Below are 18,296 nucleotides of genomic sequence, written 5' to 3' on the forward strand. Positions count from 1 at the left end.
ATATTTACAGTTCTCCTTTTCTTCAACGGAACAGCTCAGGTTTGTATTGTTTTAATATATTTTATTTTCCACAAGTTATGTGGCCCATACTTATGTAAATAGGTTCTTGTGGTGAATCCATCACGAAGTTAAGAACAGGCTCTTCTGTCACTCTGGGGAGATGGGAAAAGCGAAATTGTGTCTTAAAATGCTCTGTAAGTTTGACTCCAAAGTGGTGATGCAAGCTGCAACTGTTTTGGTCACTATGACAGTTGGAAAAATAGATCATAAGTTACTAAGTTTGCAGGATAAGGGGCCAAGATGGCGATCCGTGTTTTCTCGCTTGGGTGTAACTTTGGTTTTATGGTCTGTAGTCAAAGTGAGATAAACATTTTCATTTAGTTGTAAATCATGCTGTAATGTTTTCTTTCGTGGAAATAAATGCCAGCTATATATACTGCTCACTCCAAAGATAAGCTGTGTGGTGAACAGTTTTGTACATTATGAAATACTGCGGCTGCACAAATGTGTGGCCACCAAAATTTCATATTTGGCATCCATTTTATAATTTAAGGTTAAACAATATTTTGAGCTTGGATTTCTGCTTAACAGAGCATGGTATGTTCATGATATGTTCCATTCCGTCCTTCCCCTCCCCTCCCTTCCCTTCCTAGCCTTTGAGAAGGGGAAGAAGCATGGTCAGTTGTCCCAGGGTGTAGGATGAAAGCAAACAAATTAGAAAACCCACATGATTTGCTCCTTGATGTTTGGCTCACTTCCACCTTACACCTTTGTGCGAATCCTTTGTGCGAATCCTTTGTGCAAATCCTTTGTTCAAATCCTTTTAGGATGAACACAGACGGCAAGGGCTGCAACACAGACTAACCAAAGGCATACAATTAAGATATCTGAAAATAAAATTAACAAGAGGCTAAATTTTGAGTTGTGTAAAGAAATAGGTAAAAGGTATAGTTCAATCATCAAACCTTCGAGTCCTCTAGGGACTCCAATATTTTCTTTGTCCATGCTCACAACAAGATGAAAAAACATCTCTTGCTATTTCTTTACCAAACTCTAAATACTTACAAACATGATGCTACTGAATTGACATTGCTTATCCTAGCACTCAGGGTTCTCATTTAAGTGCCGGCAGCCGGCTAAAAAACCGGCTACCTTAAATTTAGAGCTGCCTACTTTTCGGTGACAAGCTTGCCTCCTTATTTTGTATCTAAACGTAGATTTCAAGGTTAAAAATCGCGTGAATCAAACGAGTAACACTTGAAAGCCGTTTTAAGCAGCAAAACGTATTACACAATGCCAATGCGCGTCTTCTACCTTCTGCGGAATTCCACTGACCGGTGTTTGTTGTCAACAAGTGCGGTGTGGCATTCGGCGTGTTAGAAGAAGGCATGAAATCTTAGTATATAATTAATTATAGAGTACCCATGAGTAAAAGAAAACCCACTTCAAGCCAGCCTGGAATTGATCGATATTTCTGTAAATCACAAAGAACGGAAAGCCAGGTAGATGAAGGTGAGAAAACTACTGCCCTTTTTGGGGTGTAGTCTGGTCCCATTGTTAGGATTCCAAGAAAAGAAAGATGTTCAGTAAAATTTATGGTTGTCTCTAATAAAAAAATTATTTCTTAAAACCAAATTTGTTTGCCCAAAGGCTCAAAATGGCAAATCTAACCTTCTATATTTTGAAGTTTTTCGGAGGGGGGGGGGGGGGGGAGTCGAGGGGGCATGCTGCCAGACCCCCTCGGAGGCTCATGCCTGTGGTACTTGCTTCTCCCACCGCCCACCTTTATGTTTCAGCCATCTACATCAAAACTTATTGAGAACCCTGAGCACTATGCAGGAAGCATGTCTTATCTGAACTTCGCAATGGCTCTGCTTGCCATTATGTCTCTGCAGCTCAGTGATAGAGTATTGGAGCATGGCATCCTAAGGTCTGAGATTTGATTCCTCGCGGGGACTCAGAATTAACTTTTTCTTTGTCCCCTGCTTGTGACAAGGCAAAAAACATCTTTTGCTAGATCTTTGCCAAGCTCAAAGTTTACCATCTTCAATTTCTCATTATAATTTGATATTACATTTAACATGATATGATATGATAGAAATTATCATATGATACATTTAACCGCCTCCCGGTTAGCTCAATGGATAGAGCGCTGGACTGTTGTGTGGGAGGTCGAGGGTTCCAGCCCTGGCTGGACCAACACTCAGACAAGGTCTTAAAATAATTTAGAAGAATATGCTACCTTTCTAGAACATCAAGAAATGGTTAGATATTCTAGTCTTCTCGGATTAGGGACGATTAAATGGAGGTCCTGTCTCCTGCAGGGTTGGGGGTAGGAGACGTTTATTTCCCATGCACGAGATTACTGTGTGATGGATGTCCTCCCCTGGGGTGGGATGGGTGGGTTTGTTAGAGCTTAAACCTCGTAGTGGACCTATGTCCTATTTAATTTGGATATATCAACAAAGTTGAAATGGTAAATTGGCCACCGTAACGATTACAAAAGCTGATGTCTTGAGCGTTAGCCCTTCGTCGCAGCGAAAGGGCTTTCGACGAAGGGCTAACGCTCGAAACGTCAGCTTTTGTAATCGTTACGGTGGCCAATTTACCATTTCAACTTTGTTGATATGTCCAAATTATTTCGTTACCCCCACCGACGCAGCCCCAAACAGTTTCTTTCTAAACTATCAGCCTTTATTCCTATGTACTATTGTTTCTGCTCCAGTACCTTGAATGTGCAAATCCTTAAATACTCAAAAGTACTAACAATAAAGATGTCATTAGTAATAACTAAATTAACAACAAATGTTCATCTCAGTCTACAGCCTGGCCAAATGCAGTTAAATCACTGACTGGATGGTTTACCAACCAGCAGAGGATGACTATTTTTGGTTTGTTTGGCACCAGTAGTTTTGCAGGAGGAATTCTAGGAACAGCTATGGCTGTAAGTATTGCTGTCAACTGTTTGACTTCCAAGATCTCATCAGAAACTCTCTCTACTGTTTTCCGTACAATTCTTATGATGTTAGTTCAGGGAACTTGGAATTAGATCAACCAATAATCCCCCTAATCAAAACAGTACTTTTAGTTAAGCAAAATTCTCTGATGTGATTGGTCATCACCAGCCAGATTTGAGCACTAATAGGACAGTTAAGGTGTCATGCTTGTACAGTCGAACCTTGGTTATCCGGACTCGTCAGGACCTCAATAAATAGTCCGGATAATCGAGAGTCCAGATAATTGAAAATATGAATATTAATTTAATGAGATAGAAATGTACACAAAAGGTATACAGCAAAGAAAACATCATTTTAATGGTGAAATCTACACAGCCTGTATGTATTTACAAACAAACTTTCAGTTTAGGTATTTACAAAGGTCTAAAACGTTCAAGCATGTTTGTTTACTTCAAAGACTTGTAGCTTGAATTGATCGCTTTGAGTTTTCAAGATCATGGCAACTAAGTAATATTCATGAAAAAATTGGGACCAGAGAAGAAAGTCCAGATAATCGAATGGTCCAGATAACCGAGGTTCAACTGTAATAATTATTGGACAGTGTAATAGGACAGTTAAGGGAAATTTAATGTGTCATGCTAGTGTATGTGCCTGGACAAAATGCATCATGTGTGCTGCTGTTGTTGCACAATCTGCCAAGTTTTCTTTTTTAATGAAAATGTTTAACGGATGTTCAGTTTTTTTTCTCAAATTATGGCATAGTTTTTAATCGGTAACCAAACTTTGTGTCGTCCAGTTCTGTCTGTGTAATCATGTCTTGCTGATAATCAAACTGGACTCCTGCTTTTGTTACTCACTTCCATGGTTACAGATTGAATTGGTCTCCGCTCAGTCTAATTACCGTTATTAAACAATATTTTTATTTATTCTTACAACTTGTCTCTTGATTTTGTACTGATATCTGTTGTGGTCACTCATGAAAATTAAAGAGTTAAGAGAAGTTTTCTTTTGATGGTAAATTTCTCCAAGTCATTATTATTTGGAACAAATGGAAGTGTTTTTTCCTTGCAGGTTCAACTGCTGTCTTTGTTTGCTCCAGATATGAAAATGGTCTTTTTCATTCCATCTGTGATTGTGGTAGGCTTTCTATCAAGTCATTTAACTCTTGAGTATGCATATTTATTCTCCATACTGTTCTCTATACATTTCCTGAGGTGCTGACAAGGAGAATTTGTTTAACAATCAAGAGCTTCTTTAGTTGGTGATAATTTTGTTTATTCTCGTGACCTTACAGTATTGATTTAAGGTTGATATTTTCAGGAGAAACTAGATACCAGTCACACTTAGGGGTTAAAAGTTTAACAACCTTTCTTACAAGAGAAAAAAATTCAATGAGAGAGGTTCCTCTGAGAAATAAAAATCCTTCATTGAAATTTGAAAAAAATTCAATAAGAGAGGTTCCTCTGAGAAATAAAAATCCTTCATTGAAATTTGAAAAAAATTCAATAAGAGAGAATCCTCTGAGAAATAAAAATCCTTCATTGAAATTTGAAAAAAAATTCAATAAGAGAGGTTCCTCTGAGAAATAAAAATCCTTCATTGAAATTTGACAAACTAAACTCAGACAACATGCAAATAGTCAACCTTCCCTTCTTGCATAACTTCTTCTACGATCTTCTGTCATTTCAGTCTATAATTTGCCTGTCAGTGTTGAAGTTGTCTAAGGCTAGCACTGTGTTCACACTTGGTGCTTGAGCATGGTGCCCAAGTACGATTTTTGATGGGCACTAATGTGAACACACCTTTTTTTTCAAGTACCTACCCCAGAGTTCAGTCACTGTGTTTGTGCCTGGGTACAAGGTCTTGACATTGTACTGATATGTTGGGTAGCCTGTGTCTGAACACAGCACCATTTTGTGCTGTGCCCTGGCACTAATACTTGGGGCACCAAGTGGGAAGACAGGCTACGAGTTTTACGTCCTAAACAGACCTTTTACATGTAATATCCTTTTACAGGGTAGCATTGGTATTCTGGATTTCTTATTCCTCAGTTCTCCTTCAGAGCTTGGGATTCCTGATGCAAATGCAGGTGAATGATTATTCTTAAACTGCCCAGATCAAATGAATAATTCTCCTTTTTAGTCACTATACAATCAGATTTAGTTTTATTAAGAGGATTTACTATTTAATCAGGATAACTTAATCTAGCTGATAATGCTTTTGTATTCTCAAAACCTGTGCGTGGGATAATGCATGGAAAGTGTGAGGAGAAAACACATTTTATTTAATTACTTTCATCTTATCTCGGGTTAATTTGGTTCATTATCTGAGTTGATTTTGTGAATTAACGTGGCAGGCAAAGCTGATTTTTTGAGTGTGAACCCTTTATCAGCTCTTTTGCACCAGCAAAGGGCTTAGTTGACCCTTTAGCTCAGAGTTAGCACTCAAGCGCTAACACTTGTAATGTCAGCTCAAAAAAAAAAATGGTGGCCAGTGAACATTTAATCAAGTGAGTTGATAAAACCACATCACATTGGGATACCCTCTTTTAAGGCAACACCACGTACTTCCTTAGTTTATATCTTATCTCTGTTTGTTTGATGAATCAGCTGAAGCACCTTCAAGTACTCCAGAAACTGCTAACACACAAGCTCAACTCAGCTATGCTCAATTGTGGAGTTTAAGGTAAGAGGTTTAACATTTGCTACCTTGGAGGCGCAGTGGCCTCATATGATTAGTGTGCTTGATTCCAGATCGAGTGGTCCAGGTTTTGAGCCCTGGCCGGGGACATCGTGATGTGTACTTGGGCAAGACACTTTACTCTCACGGTGCCTCTATTCACCCAGGTGTTTAATGTGTTACTGGTGAATTTAATGCCGGGGTAACCCTACGATGGAGTAGCAACTGATACAGGGGGGAGTAGAAATACTCCTAGTCGCTTCATGCTATGGAAACCGGAGTTAAGCACTGGTCTGATGGCCCACTTGGCTCATAAATAAACAAACTTTACCTTTATCTTCATATTTGCTTTGCCGTGTTTTACTGGCTCTAGTTGTTTAAAGGGTGAATAATGCTAGCCACTGGGGGATAGCGGAATGATGTTGGTCATCATTTATCCTCTGGATAGTGATTTTTCTATTGGATAATGTTATCTGCCCCTTTGAATAACTGGTCCCTTGTCGTCAGCGTCCATGAGTCTTCCTGGGGCCCAGGCCTTAAGCCATAAACCTCTGTTTCTGAAGTGTATTTGTATTGCATTCCATTGAGATGTACAGTAAGTGCCTCATATCTGAACATTTTAACTTGTGTTTAGGATGATCCCAGAACTTAGCTGGGCTACTTGTTGTGTGAAGTTAGTCAGATACTGTATGTACATGTGGCTGCCAATGTATCTTTACCAAGCGGTAAGTACAGTTATTATCCATTCATGATATTTCAAAGACTCTTCAAGTATTTTGCCTCAGATTTCTTCTATGGGTATGTTACCATTCCTCTCACGACTCTGGTCAACCGAGTCCAAGGACTGTACTGTAAGTTACGGATCAATTTTTTCCGCTTGAATTTATGGCCCAGCGTGATTTAGAGCAGGGGAAAAAAATCAAGGTTCCGTAACTTACAGTGCAGATCAAGAAAACTAAGTTAGCAAGTTGTTTACCGTTATTATATCTCTGAATTCAAATGGAGGGGGAAGGTTTCAGTTCAGTAAAAGTGGGGGGGGGGGTGGGGTGGGGGGAGGTGACGTGAAATACAGCCTGCTAACTTAACCAATCATAACGCGCTTACTAATTGAGAGTTATAATTAAAAGATAACCTGCAGCATGCTGAACGGGCGTAGTTTTTTTGCGTTTTACAACCGGTGAACGGAGACAAACGCTGGGGGAATGCGAAACGTTCGCGCCACCTGCACCTCGCGGTTGCCTCCGTTCGACTGAAAGACGCAATAATTAGGCTAGTTCTGCAGGCTCAAAAGAAGAAAGAGATATGATCGCAACGGTATGCTTAAACAGTTTTATTACGGTAACCAATAAACTGATGCTCGGAGTAGATAAGTGGGACTCTGATATACCCTACGTGCTCTAGTTTGGCACCTCTCTCTGATAACCCTTTTAGCTCCCATGAGTGAGTGACCAAGACGGAATTTCTCCTCCCCGTAGCTCAACTACACCAAACTCCAGGCCGGCTACTTGTCCACAATGTTTGAAATTGGAGGAGTCGTGGGTACTACTGCACTGGGCTTCGTCGTAAATAGGTAAAATGGTTGATAATTATTTTAGTAGGCGTGTGTGAATTACAGTTCTATGATATCCGCGTTAAACTATTGCACGAGAGCCTCGGGACAAGCGAAAGACTGCGTAAAAAATATCGGACAAAATGAAGGGTGAATCATAAGTTTATAACAGACACGCTCGAAATTGTAAAGATTGCGAAGAACAATCCAACGAACAACGCAAGGGGAATTTTGAAAAATTTGAGTGGGGTATGCGCATGGCTGGATGAAAGATGAGCCCTTACAGCCCTCACGTCTTAAAACGCTCCACCGTCTCTGAAGCCCGACAAAGGTTAGCATCAGTGAACTTCAACTTCAATTAAGTATGTTGCGTATCAGCTTTCTTCTCGCTTCAGCGACTGGAACGATTTAATAATGGTAATTGAACTGAGTGAAGTGCAATTTGGGCTGAAATCATACGCGTGATTTCAAAATCGAACGAGCGCGCAGCGCGAGTTCGATTTGAAATCACAAGTATGATTTCAGACCAAAATTGCACGACACGAGGTTCAGTTACTACTTTATTACATCCATTTTGAAATCGCCCAAATACAGGACTTGGTCAATTCAAATATTTTACTGATGCATTACTGAGCCGGTTTTTAAATAATAAGTGGAAACGGAAACGCTTTTACATCTTATTTTGTATGCAAAACAGAAAGACTGACGTCATGTGTCAAAAACTCAATCAAGCGTAAAATGATGCGAGTTGGAGCAAAAAATGGTGCGATTCGTGAATAAATCGCACCAATTAGATTACAGGGACCACCAGTGATTTTAAAATGGATGTAATAAAGAATGTAACCTTCCACGCGCAAATAGCGAGAGCCACACGTTCCCTTCAGCTCAGACGCGCACGTGTCTCGCGTTAACTTCTGTTACACGAACTTTCAGTTTGAAATCAAACATGTTAAGGCTCTCCACTTAGATCTAACAAGTAGGTGACTGAATTTCAACGGGTCTGCGAACCAACCAGGGAGGTACCTTGTCTTTCTGCGATGGATAACTACTTTAAATATTCGGCGGGAAAATGCGAACATGAAAAAAAAAATAGGTCGATTAAGTTTGGATTCTCGTGGTACGTTGACCAGACTTTTATAACATTTGGTGGCTCCTAAAAGAGCCGTTTGTTTTTTGGCGGGAAACCCACAAAGTGAGTTTACTTGCTGCTGGTGTACTTGGTCACAGCCTTGGTTCCTTCGCTGACGGCGTGTTTGGCCAGTTCACCGGGCAGAAGCAGCCTGATGGCGGTCTGAATCTCGCGGGAGCTAATGGTCGATTTCTTGTTGTAGTGAGCCAGACGGGAGGCTTCGGTGGCGATGCGCTCAAAGATGTCGTTGACGAACGAGTTCATGATGCCCATGGCTTTGCTGGAGATACCAGTGTCGGGGTGAACTTGCTTCAACACTTTGTAGATGTAGATAGCATAGCTTTCCTTTCTCTTTCCTCTTCTCTTCTTCTTTCCATCAGCAGCAATAGCCTTTGCCTTACCGGCTTTCTTCTCGCCTTTCTTTCCTGCAACTTTGGGAGCCATGATTTCTGAAGAACAGTAACAACTGTAATGCCGGTCAACTACATGTTTCTGTAATTTATAGTGAATAGACGGAAAGATCAATTATCCTACGGATCGAAATCCTCGATTACTGATTGGTCATCAGCACGAACTGACCCTTGAGGTCAAATTTCTTTGTAGGCCATTTCGTTTGTAAACAAACAAAAGACAAACGGCTATTGAAATTCAATCGGTCAGTAAAGATATGATTGGCGCTTTTCGATCCTTCGTGCATAAATAACTAACCATAAATATTGGTGTTCATTCATTCTTCTGCATTCGCGCTTTAAGTGAAATTTCAAAATCATTTTCAAACATGTCTGGTCGTGGTAAAGGAAAAGCTAAGGGCACCAAGTCGAAAAGCCGCTCATCCCGTGCAGGGCTTCAATTTCCAGTCGGTCGAATCCATCGTCTTCTCCGCAAAGGCAACTATGCCGAGCGAGTTGGCGCTGGCGCTCCAGTGTACTTGGCAGCAGTGCTCGAGTACTTAAGCGCTGAGATCCTTGAGTTGGCGGGCAACGCTGCTCGTGACAACAAAAAGACAAGAATCATCCCGCGTCACCTTCAGCTGGCTGTCCGTAATGACGAGGAGTTGAACAAACTGCTCGCCGGTGTTACTATTGCACAGGGAGGTGTTCTTCCTAACATCCAGGCTGTTCTCCTGCCCAAGAAGACCGAGAAGAAACCGAAAGCTTAAGTCAGCTATCTTCTCACATAAAACGGCTCCTCTAGGAGCCACCACACACGACAAAAGTCTTGATCAACGGTCTTTTATTCCTTTTATGTTTGTCGAAAATACAAAAAACACCCTGAACAGAAGTGATGCCACTCTCCCAGTTTAAAAAAAAAAAAATATTATTAAATCACTACATGGAAAAGCAGTCGCTTGCTGTATAGATGTCAGAGTTGTGGTCAATATTTTTTCACAGTTACGAGTTCGTTACGAATATCACGAGCACCCGTACCAAAATATCTTGGCGGGCTTTCACTGATGCTAATTTGGACTTAAAATGATTTGGCGCCAAAATCCCTCTGCTTTTAACTCACATCGGTTCATGGTCAAAGAAGTTCGTTTGTGTTGTGAATTAAAATTCTTTCGCCAAGAACGATATAGTATGATCTTTCAGATTAAAGAACACTAATTCTGATATGTGATTTATGGGAGCAAATCCACGACGCTAGCCGGTTATTCTGCTATATCACTGGACCGTTACAAATTGCGCCAAAATTTCTGGCATTTTATCTTCTTATCCACACTGCGCCAAGTAAAGAAAGTAACGAATATTTATATGCAGCAAATCAATACCCGATAAATCCCGATTGTCCAAAGCTCTTATGGCTTTTCTTCTTTTAAAAAGACTTCGCAATATTTTGCACTTGGGATTACACTGAAAAGTGTGTACTAAGCGTCAACAATGTGAAATTTTGATTCACAAAAGGCGGGTGTATATTCGCTTGCTTTAAAAAAAAAACGTTACAGAAACTGTGCCAGAAAGTCCAAAAGCGTGGTTTTTATTGCAGGTTCAGTAACGAAAAGTCACTGAGTCGTTAACTTTTCTAAAATGATAAATATTCTTTCTTTTCCTTAGACCACTCGATGAATATTATGTGCGCAAATCAGCAATGCGTCAGCCGGCTACTACTCTGCAACCTATCTAGATCGTTACATGAATTGCGCCAAAATTGTCACGCCTGGAGGTTAATATTGAAATTTTTTCTTCGTACTGCTCCCAAACCATCAAAGTACCAGAAACTTATGTGCGCCAAGGTCTATTGTTTCCCATTAGCTCTGAGGGATTTCCATGAGTGAAATCGACCTGTGGTCATCTCAGTAATTATAACGGCCACAACATTTCACGTGGTCAAACCACCCACTATGTGCTTAGTAGAGGGGACACAGTGAACTTCTGTGCTTTGCATTAAAATATTTACACTCTTCTGTACTTAACAGGGAAAGGATCTACAGAATCACGTTGGTAAATAATTAGAACTGAATTTAAACCACCAGAGACAAAGAAAGCAATGTTCTCGCCACAGGTTTAGACTCTTTTATAGCAAGATTCACATAGTTTATCTCATTCACGTTTTTCAACGGACATTTTAATGTGTTCGAAAAGTGAATAAATGTGGCCCTTCGAGCGCGCGCTTCGCTGAGCAAAACGAAATATTTATTCGCTGTTTCTTATCGATCAAGACATCCATTTTATTGGTCACGACTTTCTTAAGATTTGGTGGCTCCTAAAGGAGCCGTTTGTTTGTGTGTTTGAGGTGTCCGTCTAACCGCCAAATCCGTACAGAGTGCGGCCTTGTCTCTTCAGAGCGTACACCACATCCATGGCTGTCACAGTCTTCCTCTTGGCGTGCTCGGTGTATGTCACAGCATCACGGATCACGTTCTCAAGGAAAACTTTGAGAACACCACGAGTCTCCTCGTAGATCAAACCAGAGATACGCTTGACTCCACCACGGCGAGCAAGACGACGGATGGCTGGTTTAGTGATACCTTGGATGTTATCCCGAAGGATCTTTCGGTGACGCTTGGCGCCTCCTTTTCCGAGGCCTTTACCTCCTTTACCGCGACCAGACATGTTGATTACTACTCGATTGACTGAGATATAAGCGGGTAAAGGACTGTTTTTTGCTTTATAACGGCAACAGTGACCTCTTAGAAAACAAGACAGACGTGGCTAGTTATTGGTTGAATGCGGAACAAAGAGGCCAAAGGCCAAATTGTACACAGTCCTTCTCGAAAGCCTGACGCTACCATCTCTTCTAATGAATAAAGTGCTGTCATTTATGTGCTAAAAGTTCATTTAAACTATCAATCAACCAATTTCGTCAAGCTTTTTATCGTTTGAAACAAGGTTTTCTCAGCACAAAAAGGGTTCCAAAGTATTATAAACTATTCCAAGTCGATTCAGATCGAAATACAACTACACTACCTTGAAATAATTTGCATTTTCCATACACGGCCAATCAGATCTCTTATTTTATAGCCAATCAGACACAAGCCCGCCAAGGTATAAATCGATTTGTAGGTGATTGCTATCACTATCAGTTAGCATTTTTCTTGTCTTGAATCAAACCAAAACATGGCCCGTACGAAGCAAACTGCACGTAAATCAACCGGTGGAAAAGCTCCACGTAAGCAGCTCGCCACAAAGGCGGCTCGTAAGAGCGCTCCTGCTACCGGTGGAGTCAAGAAACCTCATCGTTACAGGCCTGGTACAGTCGCTCTTCGTGAGATCCGTCGTTACCAGAAATCCACCGAGCTGTTGATCCGTAAGCTGCCCTTCCAGCGTCTTGTGCGAGAAATCGCCCAAGATTTCAAGACCGATCTGCGTTTCCAGAGCTCGGCTGTGATGGCCCTTCAAGAAGCTAGCGAGGCCTACCTTGTTGGTCTGTTTGAAGACACCAACTTGTGCGCTATTCACGCCAAGCGTGTCACCATTATGCCCAAGGACATTCAGTTGGCCCGCCGAATCCGTGGAGAGCGAGCTTAAGTAGACAGCATCCACATTCAAACACACGGCTCCTTTAGGAGCCACCACATCAGTAAAAGCAATAGCCAATGATAACCGGGAGTTCTACTCGAATTACTGAATATCGACACTCGTCAATTTAGTCTTTCTGTTTTTAACTATTCAATGAAACATCTTTTAGATAAACTACCGTTAAATTACAGAGACTGCTAAGGACAGCTTCGGTAATAGACATGAGATTTTGATTTATAAAATTCGGCGCGTAAACGATGTGACATGTGATGCTGATTTAAAAATTTAGGTGCGAGAACGACACTATTATGGCAAGGCTATGTGAATTTTCGTGATATTTGTACTCAAGTCGCTGAAATCATTTTCGTATTAAGTCACTTTTTTCTTTTCATTAGACAAATGTTGGTTTTGTGGGTGTAGTTTGACCCTGGCGTATTTGTCGCGATTGAAAAGCTTGCACATACGTACAATTACCAACCGCCGAAAGAGTTAACACGCGATACAAATTTTGAATAATAACATTTGATATAATTACAACAACTGAATTTCATGGTAGCACTGCTTCTTCGCGAAGTAAGAATTGATCCTAGATGTTTCCATAGTAGTCTCCTTCGCAGCCACTGTTCGATCTCCTCACCCAGGAGACTAAAAAGTTCAAGATTTCTGGAAAAGTGCTCTAATTACTGAAATTATAAAAGGGTCTTCATTTTGCTTACTAAGTGCAATCTTCACAAACCTAAAAGTGACTTTTGCGGCCAGCGTTCCACCTGATCCTTCAACAACCGACGCGGATAATATCATTCAAACTGATAGTATTTTCATACCCTATTTTCATACAGTCCTCTGTATACGTATGATGGACGATCCTCGCAGTAGATAGCGCTATTTGAGCAATAGCGAAATTCAGACCTGAAAAAAATCAGGCCTGTACGGGACTCGAACCACTGACCTCTGCGATACTAGTGCAGCGCTCTAACCAATTGAGCTAACAAGCCAACTGAGAGCAGGCCGTTAAGTTGATTCGTAATGAACCCGTGAAAGTGATGAATGAGATAGAATAAATATATGAAAATCATATAGTCCTCTGTATGTTTAGTACGATTCGAAACCTAGTTTACCGATCGGTTTTCTAAACAAGTCAGTCAAGAAATGGGCAGCAATTTGGGCTGCTCGCGAGCACATATTCACGAATTTCTTTGTAGAGAGTGAAGCGCCATCTTCAAGAGATGACCGGCGAAAGGAAGAGATTGTATTTCATTGCTGCTTTGCATTGAAGAAAGCGAAGCGCCATCTACAAGAGATGACCGGCGAAAGTAGGAGATTGTATTTCATTTCTACTTTATTATAATGACTGCGTGATGCGCGCCAAATTAATTCCTCCATTGCTCGTTCTTTATCTATTTCAACTTTCCAGAGCCGTACATATAACCTGAAAATACACATTTAAGATTTTGCATAAATTCGCTCACTAAAAGAGCGGAAAAGAGCGGTAAACAGCGGTAAAGTAAAACGCGTCCAGTTTGTATTGTCAACAACTCTACACATCAGGCCAAAAATCTACGTTACATCCACTCAGTTCTGTACTTATCTTCTCTCTACACTCTTTGGTGTTCTTTACCCTGTCGAATTATTCTTCAGAGGTTTGTTGTAAGTCACCGACTGATGTGTATCGCTGACCGAGCTCTGCGCGAAGCTTGACACGGTTCTTGTAACACTGACAAAATTTCCCTCAACTTTGTACACTACGTCAGCGTTCGCCGATCGCAGTCTTTTTCGTCACTTATTAAACTTCATATCTGTGTTTATATCGCTCTTATAACATGAACTAAATCCAAGGTCATGTTACTCTGGCGGTATTTGCTAATATGACCGCCGTAAACAAATTCAGTCGCAAACTGCATATATACATACAGGCATACATCTATACATCAGGTTAGAAGGATTGGCAAGACCGAAGTCCTGATGTGGACCTGCCTAACTACAAATTAAATACAATCACAATGAAATATATAATAAAAATTGGAAAAACAGAGGGAAATTACTTCTTTAATACAATTCTAATTAGATAACTTAAACACAAATAAATATTAAATTTACAATTAAAAATACAGGAAGTCATCGTGTTTCATTGAAACACATCAGGAACCTTTGGCAAAATTTATGCTATTGAGAAGGTGCTTGTTACCCTTAAGCTTAATCTTAAACAATCTTAAGTTAGCACATTCCTTGACATGATGGGGAAGATTCCATACCAAGGCGGCCCTGTGTTTAAAAGACCTGCCAATTTCAGATCTTGGTCTTGGCACTTCTAAATTTAGAGAATTTCTTAAGCTGTAATTCGTTTTTGCCTTAGAAATTAAAATATTTAGATCCTCGGTATTTAAGCTATGATAAGATTGATAGGTCAGAACTAGCAGTCTTTTAACATGATACAAATGAATAAAGGCTAATAGTTTCGAAAGAAACTGTTTGGGGCTGCGTCGGTGAGGGTAACGAAATAATTTGGATATATCAACAAAGTATATTAATACAGTTTAGTACCGCTATTTTGTTTAGCCTGCTGTTGTCTCGGCGGTCCGCAGACTATTCAACCTAGTCAACTTTATAATTTCCCTTCCAAAAATTCCAAAATCTTGGAGACCTGATAATTTTACACTGCCAACCTGGTTTCGTTAAGTTTAAGTTTTTGTTTAATGTGGCACCACACTTAGCTACAAGCTACTTTCCAGGAGGCCCACAATAAATAACAGAAATAAATAATTCAAATTGAACATAAATTGTTAAGAACCCCAACTGGCCGGAGGCTATTTACCAGTTGGCTATTTACAAGCGTGGCCGAGGATTTGAACTCGGAGCTACCGTGAAACAAATCCAGAGAGTGGTCAGAGCAGGACTCGAACCCAGGAGCAGTGGATTACGAGTCTGACGCTCTGACCACTCAGCCACACTGTCTCGTTGTCTGTGCCCCTTTTCAATCCCCACTTTGTAAAATCGACACACAGTTTTAAGCAATTTTTTTTTTTGTTTTCCATTTCTCTAGGCATGGGTTTTCTTTCCCGTTTTAAAATTACCGCTAAGAAGACCAGTAAATCGAGTTGAAGGAAATACGTCGCTCAAAACTTTTTGCGTCACGTCTCGTGTTGAAAAACAAAGCACTGAAATCCTTTCAGTTGGAGCTTGCGCGCCTCTGGGGAATCGATAGTCACCATGGTGGGGGAGGGAGCGTTGCGTGACGAGCCCAAACAACGGCTGCGAAGGAGACTAGGGAATCGATAAAAAAACAATAGCTTGAGCGCAACTAGAATTATTGCGGAATTTTGCGCGCGACTAGGGGAATCGTACTAAACATACAGCGGACTGTATGAAAACAGGGTATGAAAAATATTATCAGTTTGGATGATATTATTATCCGGATCGGTTGTTGAAGGATCAAGTGGAACGCTGGCCGCCAAAGTCTCTCTTAGCTTTGTGAAGATTGCGCTTAGTAAGCAAAATGAAGACCTCTTTATTATTACAGTCATTAGAGCACTTTTCCAGAAATCTTGAAACATTTTAGTCTAGATGTAGTGCTATCATGAAATGTTGTCATTCAAAATTTGTATCGTGTGTTGACTCTTTCAGCGATTGGTCAGCGTGACGTTTTCAGGGAATTTTCATTATGCATGTGTATGTGCGAGCTTTTCATTATCGACAAATACGCCAGGGTCAAAGTACACTTAGAACAGACAAACCAACATTTGTCTGTCTAAGTAATAAAAGAAAAAAGTGACTCAAGACGAAAATGATTTCAGCGACTCGAGTCCCGTATCACGAAAAATCAATTTCCTTGCCATAATAGTGTGTCGTTCTCGCACCGACTTTTTAAATTAGCATCTCATGTCGTTCTCGCGCCGAATTTTACAAATCAAAATCTCGTGTCTATTACCGAAGCTATACTTGGTCGTCTTTAGAATGGAACGGTAGCTTATTTAAAAGATTTCTCATTGAATAGTTAGAAACAGGAAGACTAAACTGACTATTGTCGATATTCAATAATTCGAGTCGAACTCCCGGTTACCATTGGCTATTGCTTTTACTGATGTGGTGGCTCCTAAAGGAGCCGTTTGTTTGAATGTGGATGCTGTCCACTTATGCTCGCTCTCCACGGATTCGGCGGGCCAACTGAATGTCCTTGGGCATTATGGTGACGCGCTTGGCATGGATGGCGCACAAGTTGGTGTCTTCAAACAGACCAACGAGGTAGGCCTCGCTAGCTTCTTGAAGGGCCATCACAGCCGAGCTCTGGAAACGCAGATCGGTCTTGAAATCTTGGGCGATTTCTCGCACAAGACGCTGGAAGGGCAGCTTGCGGATCAACAGCTCGGTGGATTTCTGGTAACGACGGATCTCACGAAGAGCGACTGTACCAGGCCTGTAACGATGAGGTTTCTTGACTCCACCGGTAGCAGGAGCGCTCTTACGAGCCGCCTTTGTGGCGAGCTGCTTACGTGGAGCTTTTCCACCGGTTGATTTACGTGCAGTTTGCTTTGTACGGGCCATCTTTTGGAACGATTCAAGACAACAAAAAGTGTACTGGTGAGACAGCATTCACTCACAAATCGATTTATACCTTGGCGGGCTTGTGTTTGATTGGCTATAAAATAAGAGATCTGATTGGCTGAGTGTGAAAAATGCAAATAATCGCAAGGTAGTGTAGTTGTATTTCGATCCGAATCGACTTGGAATAGTTTGAAAGGCTTTGGAACCTTTTTCTGTTAAGAAAACTTTCTTTAAAACGATAGAAAGCTTGACGAAATTGCTTGATTGATAGTTTAAATGAACTTTTAACACATAAATGACGACACTTGCAGAGAATGGTAGCGTCAGGCTTTCGAGAAGGACTGCTTACATGCTAATTTTAATTTTAAGAATGTTTAATTGATTTGGCCTTTGCCCTCTTTGCTCCGCATTCAACCAATAACTAGCTACGTCTCTCCTGTTTTCTAAGAGGTCCTTGTTGTCGCTATAAATCAACAAAAATGTCCTTTATCCGGTTATAACTCAGTCAATCGAGTAGTAATCAACATGTCTGGTCGCGGTAAAGGAGGTAAAGGCCTCGGAAAAGGAGGCGCCAAGCGTCACCGAAAGATCCTTCGGGATAACATCCAAGGTATCACTAAACCAGCCATCCGTCGTCTTGCTCGCCGTGGTGGAGTCAAGCGTATCTCTGGTTTGATCTACGAGGAGACTCGTGGTGTTCTCAAAGTTTTCCTTGAGAACGTGATCCGTGATGCTGTGACATACACCGAGCACGCCAAGAGGAAGACTGTGACAGCCATGGATGTGGTGTACGCTCTGAAGAGACAAGGCCGCACTCTGTACGGATTTGGCGGTTAGACGGACACCTCAAACACACAAACAAACGGCTCCTTTAGGAGCCACCAAATCTTAAGAAAGTCGTGACCAATAAAATGGTTTTCGCAATTGATGTAACATCCGATTTTAATAAATTCTTACGATTGGAGAGTCACGGGACAGATAACCGATTTACATAAGCAGTATTCGGGTTGGGTTTTCACGGTGTATCTATCTCAGTAAGAATTCTTTGAGAAATACTAATGATTTAGACGCCATGAATGATAATGGAGAATACAACGCTATGGGCTAGAATGAGAATACCGCTTTCTTATTTGTCTCTGTTGAAGTTTTAGAGTGAGTTCCCGGCGGAGGCCTCTTCCTTGTATTCAGCGTCTCTTTTCTCCTGCGCTCAAAGAACAAGGAAAAAAGGATTTCTGTTAGCAGGGAACCTAGCGAGCAATATTCAAGCGGCCGCTTTTTATTTTCTCGTTCAGTCCTCGATTCGCTAAGACTCTTTATCTTGGTACTGAGCCGACGACACCCACGCTTTTGGGTATCTTGGCGCAATTTCTGTAACGTTCCGTCGAAGGTTTACAGGAAGCGAATATTGCGCGCCATTTGTGAGGCAAAATGATATACTGTATTTTTTTCATTCTTAATACCCACTCAGTATCGCTCAAGATATTGCA

General features: G+C 41.0%; 6 protein-coding genes and 1 pseudogene across 7 annotated transcripts in view; 4 read left to right on the plus strand and 3 right to left on the minus strand.

Annotated features, from left to right (window-relative positions):
* LOC111345470 (glucose-6-phosphate exchanger SLC37A2) overlaps window positions 1-18,296 on the plus strand; it is a 28,156-nt gene that overhangs the window by 5,201 nt on the left and 4,659 nt on the right. For both annotated transcript variants that reach the window (XM_022952753.2, XM_088759593.1), the window contains 7 exons: window positions 1-39; window positions 2,819-2,944; window positions 4,029-4,094; window positions 4,974-5,046; window positions 5,567-5,642; window positions 6,271-6,361; window positions 7,112-7,206. The exon at window positions 1-39 is cut by the window's left edge and continues 30 nt beyond it. In XM_022952753.2, coding sequence (XP_022808488.2) covers window positions 1-39; window positions 2,819-2,944; window positions 4,029-4,094; window positions 4,974-5,046; window positions 5,567-5,642; window positions 6,271-6,361; window positions 7,112-7,206 — 566 coding nt within the window. The remainder of the gene's footprint in view (window positions 40-2,818; window positions 2,945-4,028; window positions 4,095-4,973; window positions 5,047-5,566; window positions 5,643-6,270; window positions 6,362-7,111; window positions 7,207-18,296) is intronic.
* Window positions 6,950-8,806, minus strand: LOC148730884 (histone H2B.1 pseudogene; annotated as a pseudogene).
* On the plus strand, window positions 8,811-10,819 carry LOC111345474 (histone H2A). The gene has a single exon (XM_088759599.1). The coding sequence runs from the start codon at window positions 9,093-9,095 to the stop codon at window positions 9,471-9,473; it is 381 nt and encodes a 126-aa protein (XP_088615725.1). The 5' UTR covers window positions 8,811-9,092; the 3' UTR covers window positions 9,474-10,819.
* On the minus strand, window positions 10,955-11,364 carry LOC111345477 (histone H4). Its single transcript, XM_022952760.2, has one exon. The coding sequence runs from the start codon at window positions 11,362-11,364 to the stop codon at window positions 11,053-11,055; it is 312 nt and encodes a 103-aa protein (XP_022808495.2). The 3' UTR covers window positions 10,955-11,052.
* Window positions 11,755-12,985, plus strand: LOC111345472 (histone H3). The gene has a single exon (XM_022952756.2). It carries the CDS (start codon window positions 11,869-11,871, stop codon window positions 12,277-12,279), a length of 411 nt encoding a protein of 136 aa, XP_022808491.1. The 5' UTR covers window positions 11,755-11,868; the 3' UTR covers window positions 12,280-12,985.
* On the minus strand, window positions 15,756-16,842 carry LOC111345471 (histone H3). The gene has a single exon (XM_022952754.2). It carries the CDS (start codon window positions 16,807-16,809, stop codon window positions 16,399-16,401), a length of 411 nt encoding a protein of 136 aa, XP_022808489.1. The 5' UTR covers window positions 16,810-16,842; the 3' UTR covers window positions 15,756-16,398.
* LOC148730885 (histone H4) lies at window positions 17,154-17,735 on the plus strand. Its single transcript, XM_088759600.1, has one exon. The coding sequence runs from the start codon at window positions 17,335-17,337 to the stop codon at window positions 17,644-17,646; it is 312 nt and encodes a 103-aa protein (XP_088615726.1). The 5' UTR covers window positions 17,154-17,334; the 3' UTR covers window positions 17,647-17,735.

Source organism: Stylophora pistillata, chromosome 5 (assembly GCF_964205215.1).
Source record: "Stylophora pistillata chromosome 5, jaStyPist1.2, whole genome shotgun sequence".
In the NCBI taxonomy this organism is placed as follows: domain Eukaryota; kingdom Metazoa; phylum Cnidaria; class Anthozoa; order Scleractinia; family Pocilloporidae; genus Stylophora; species Stylophora pistillata.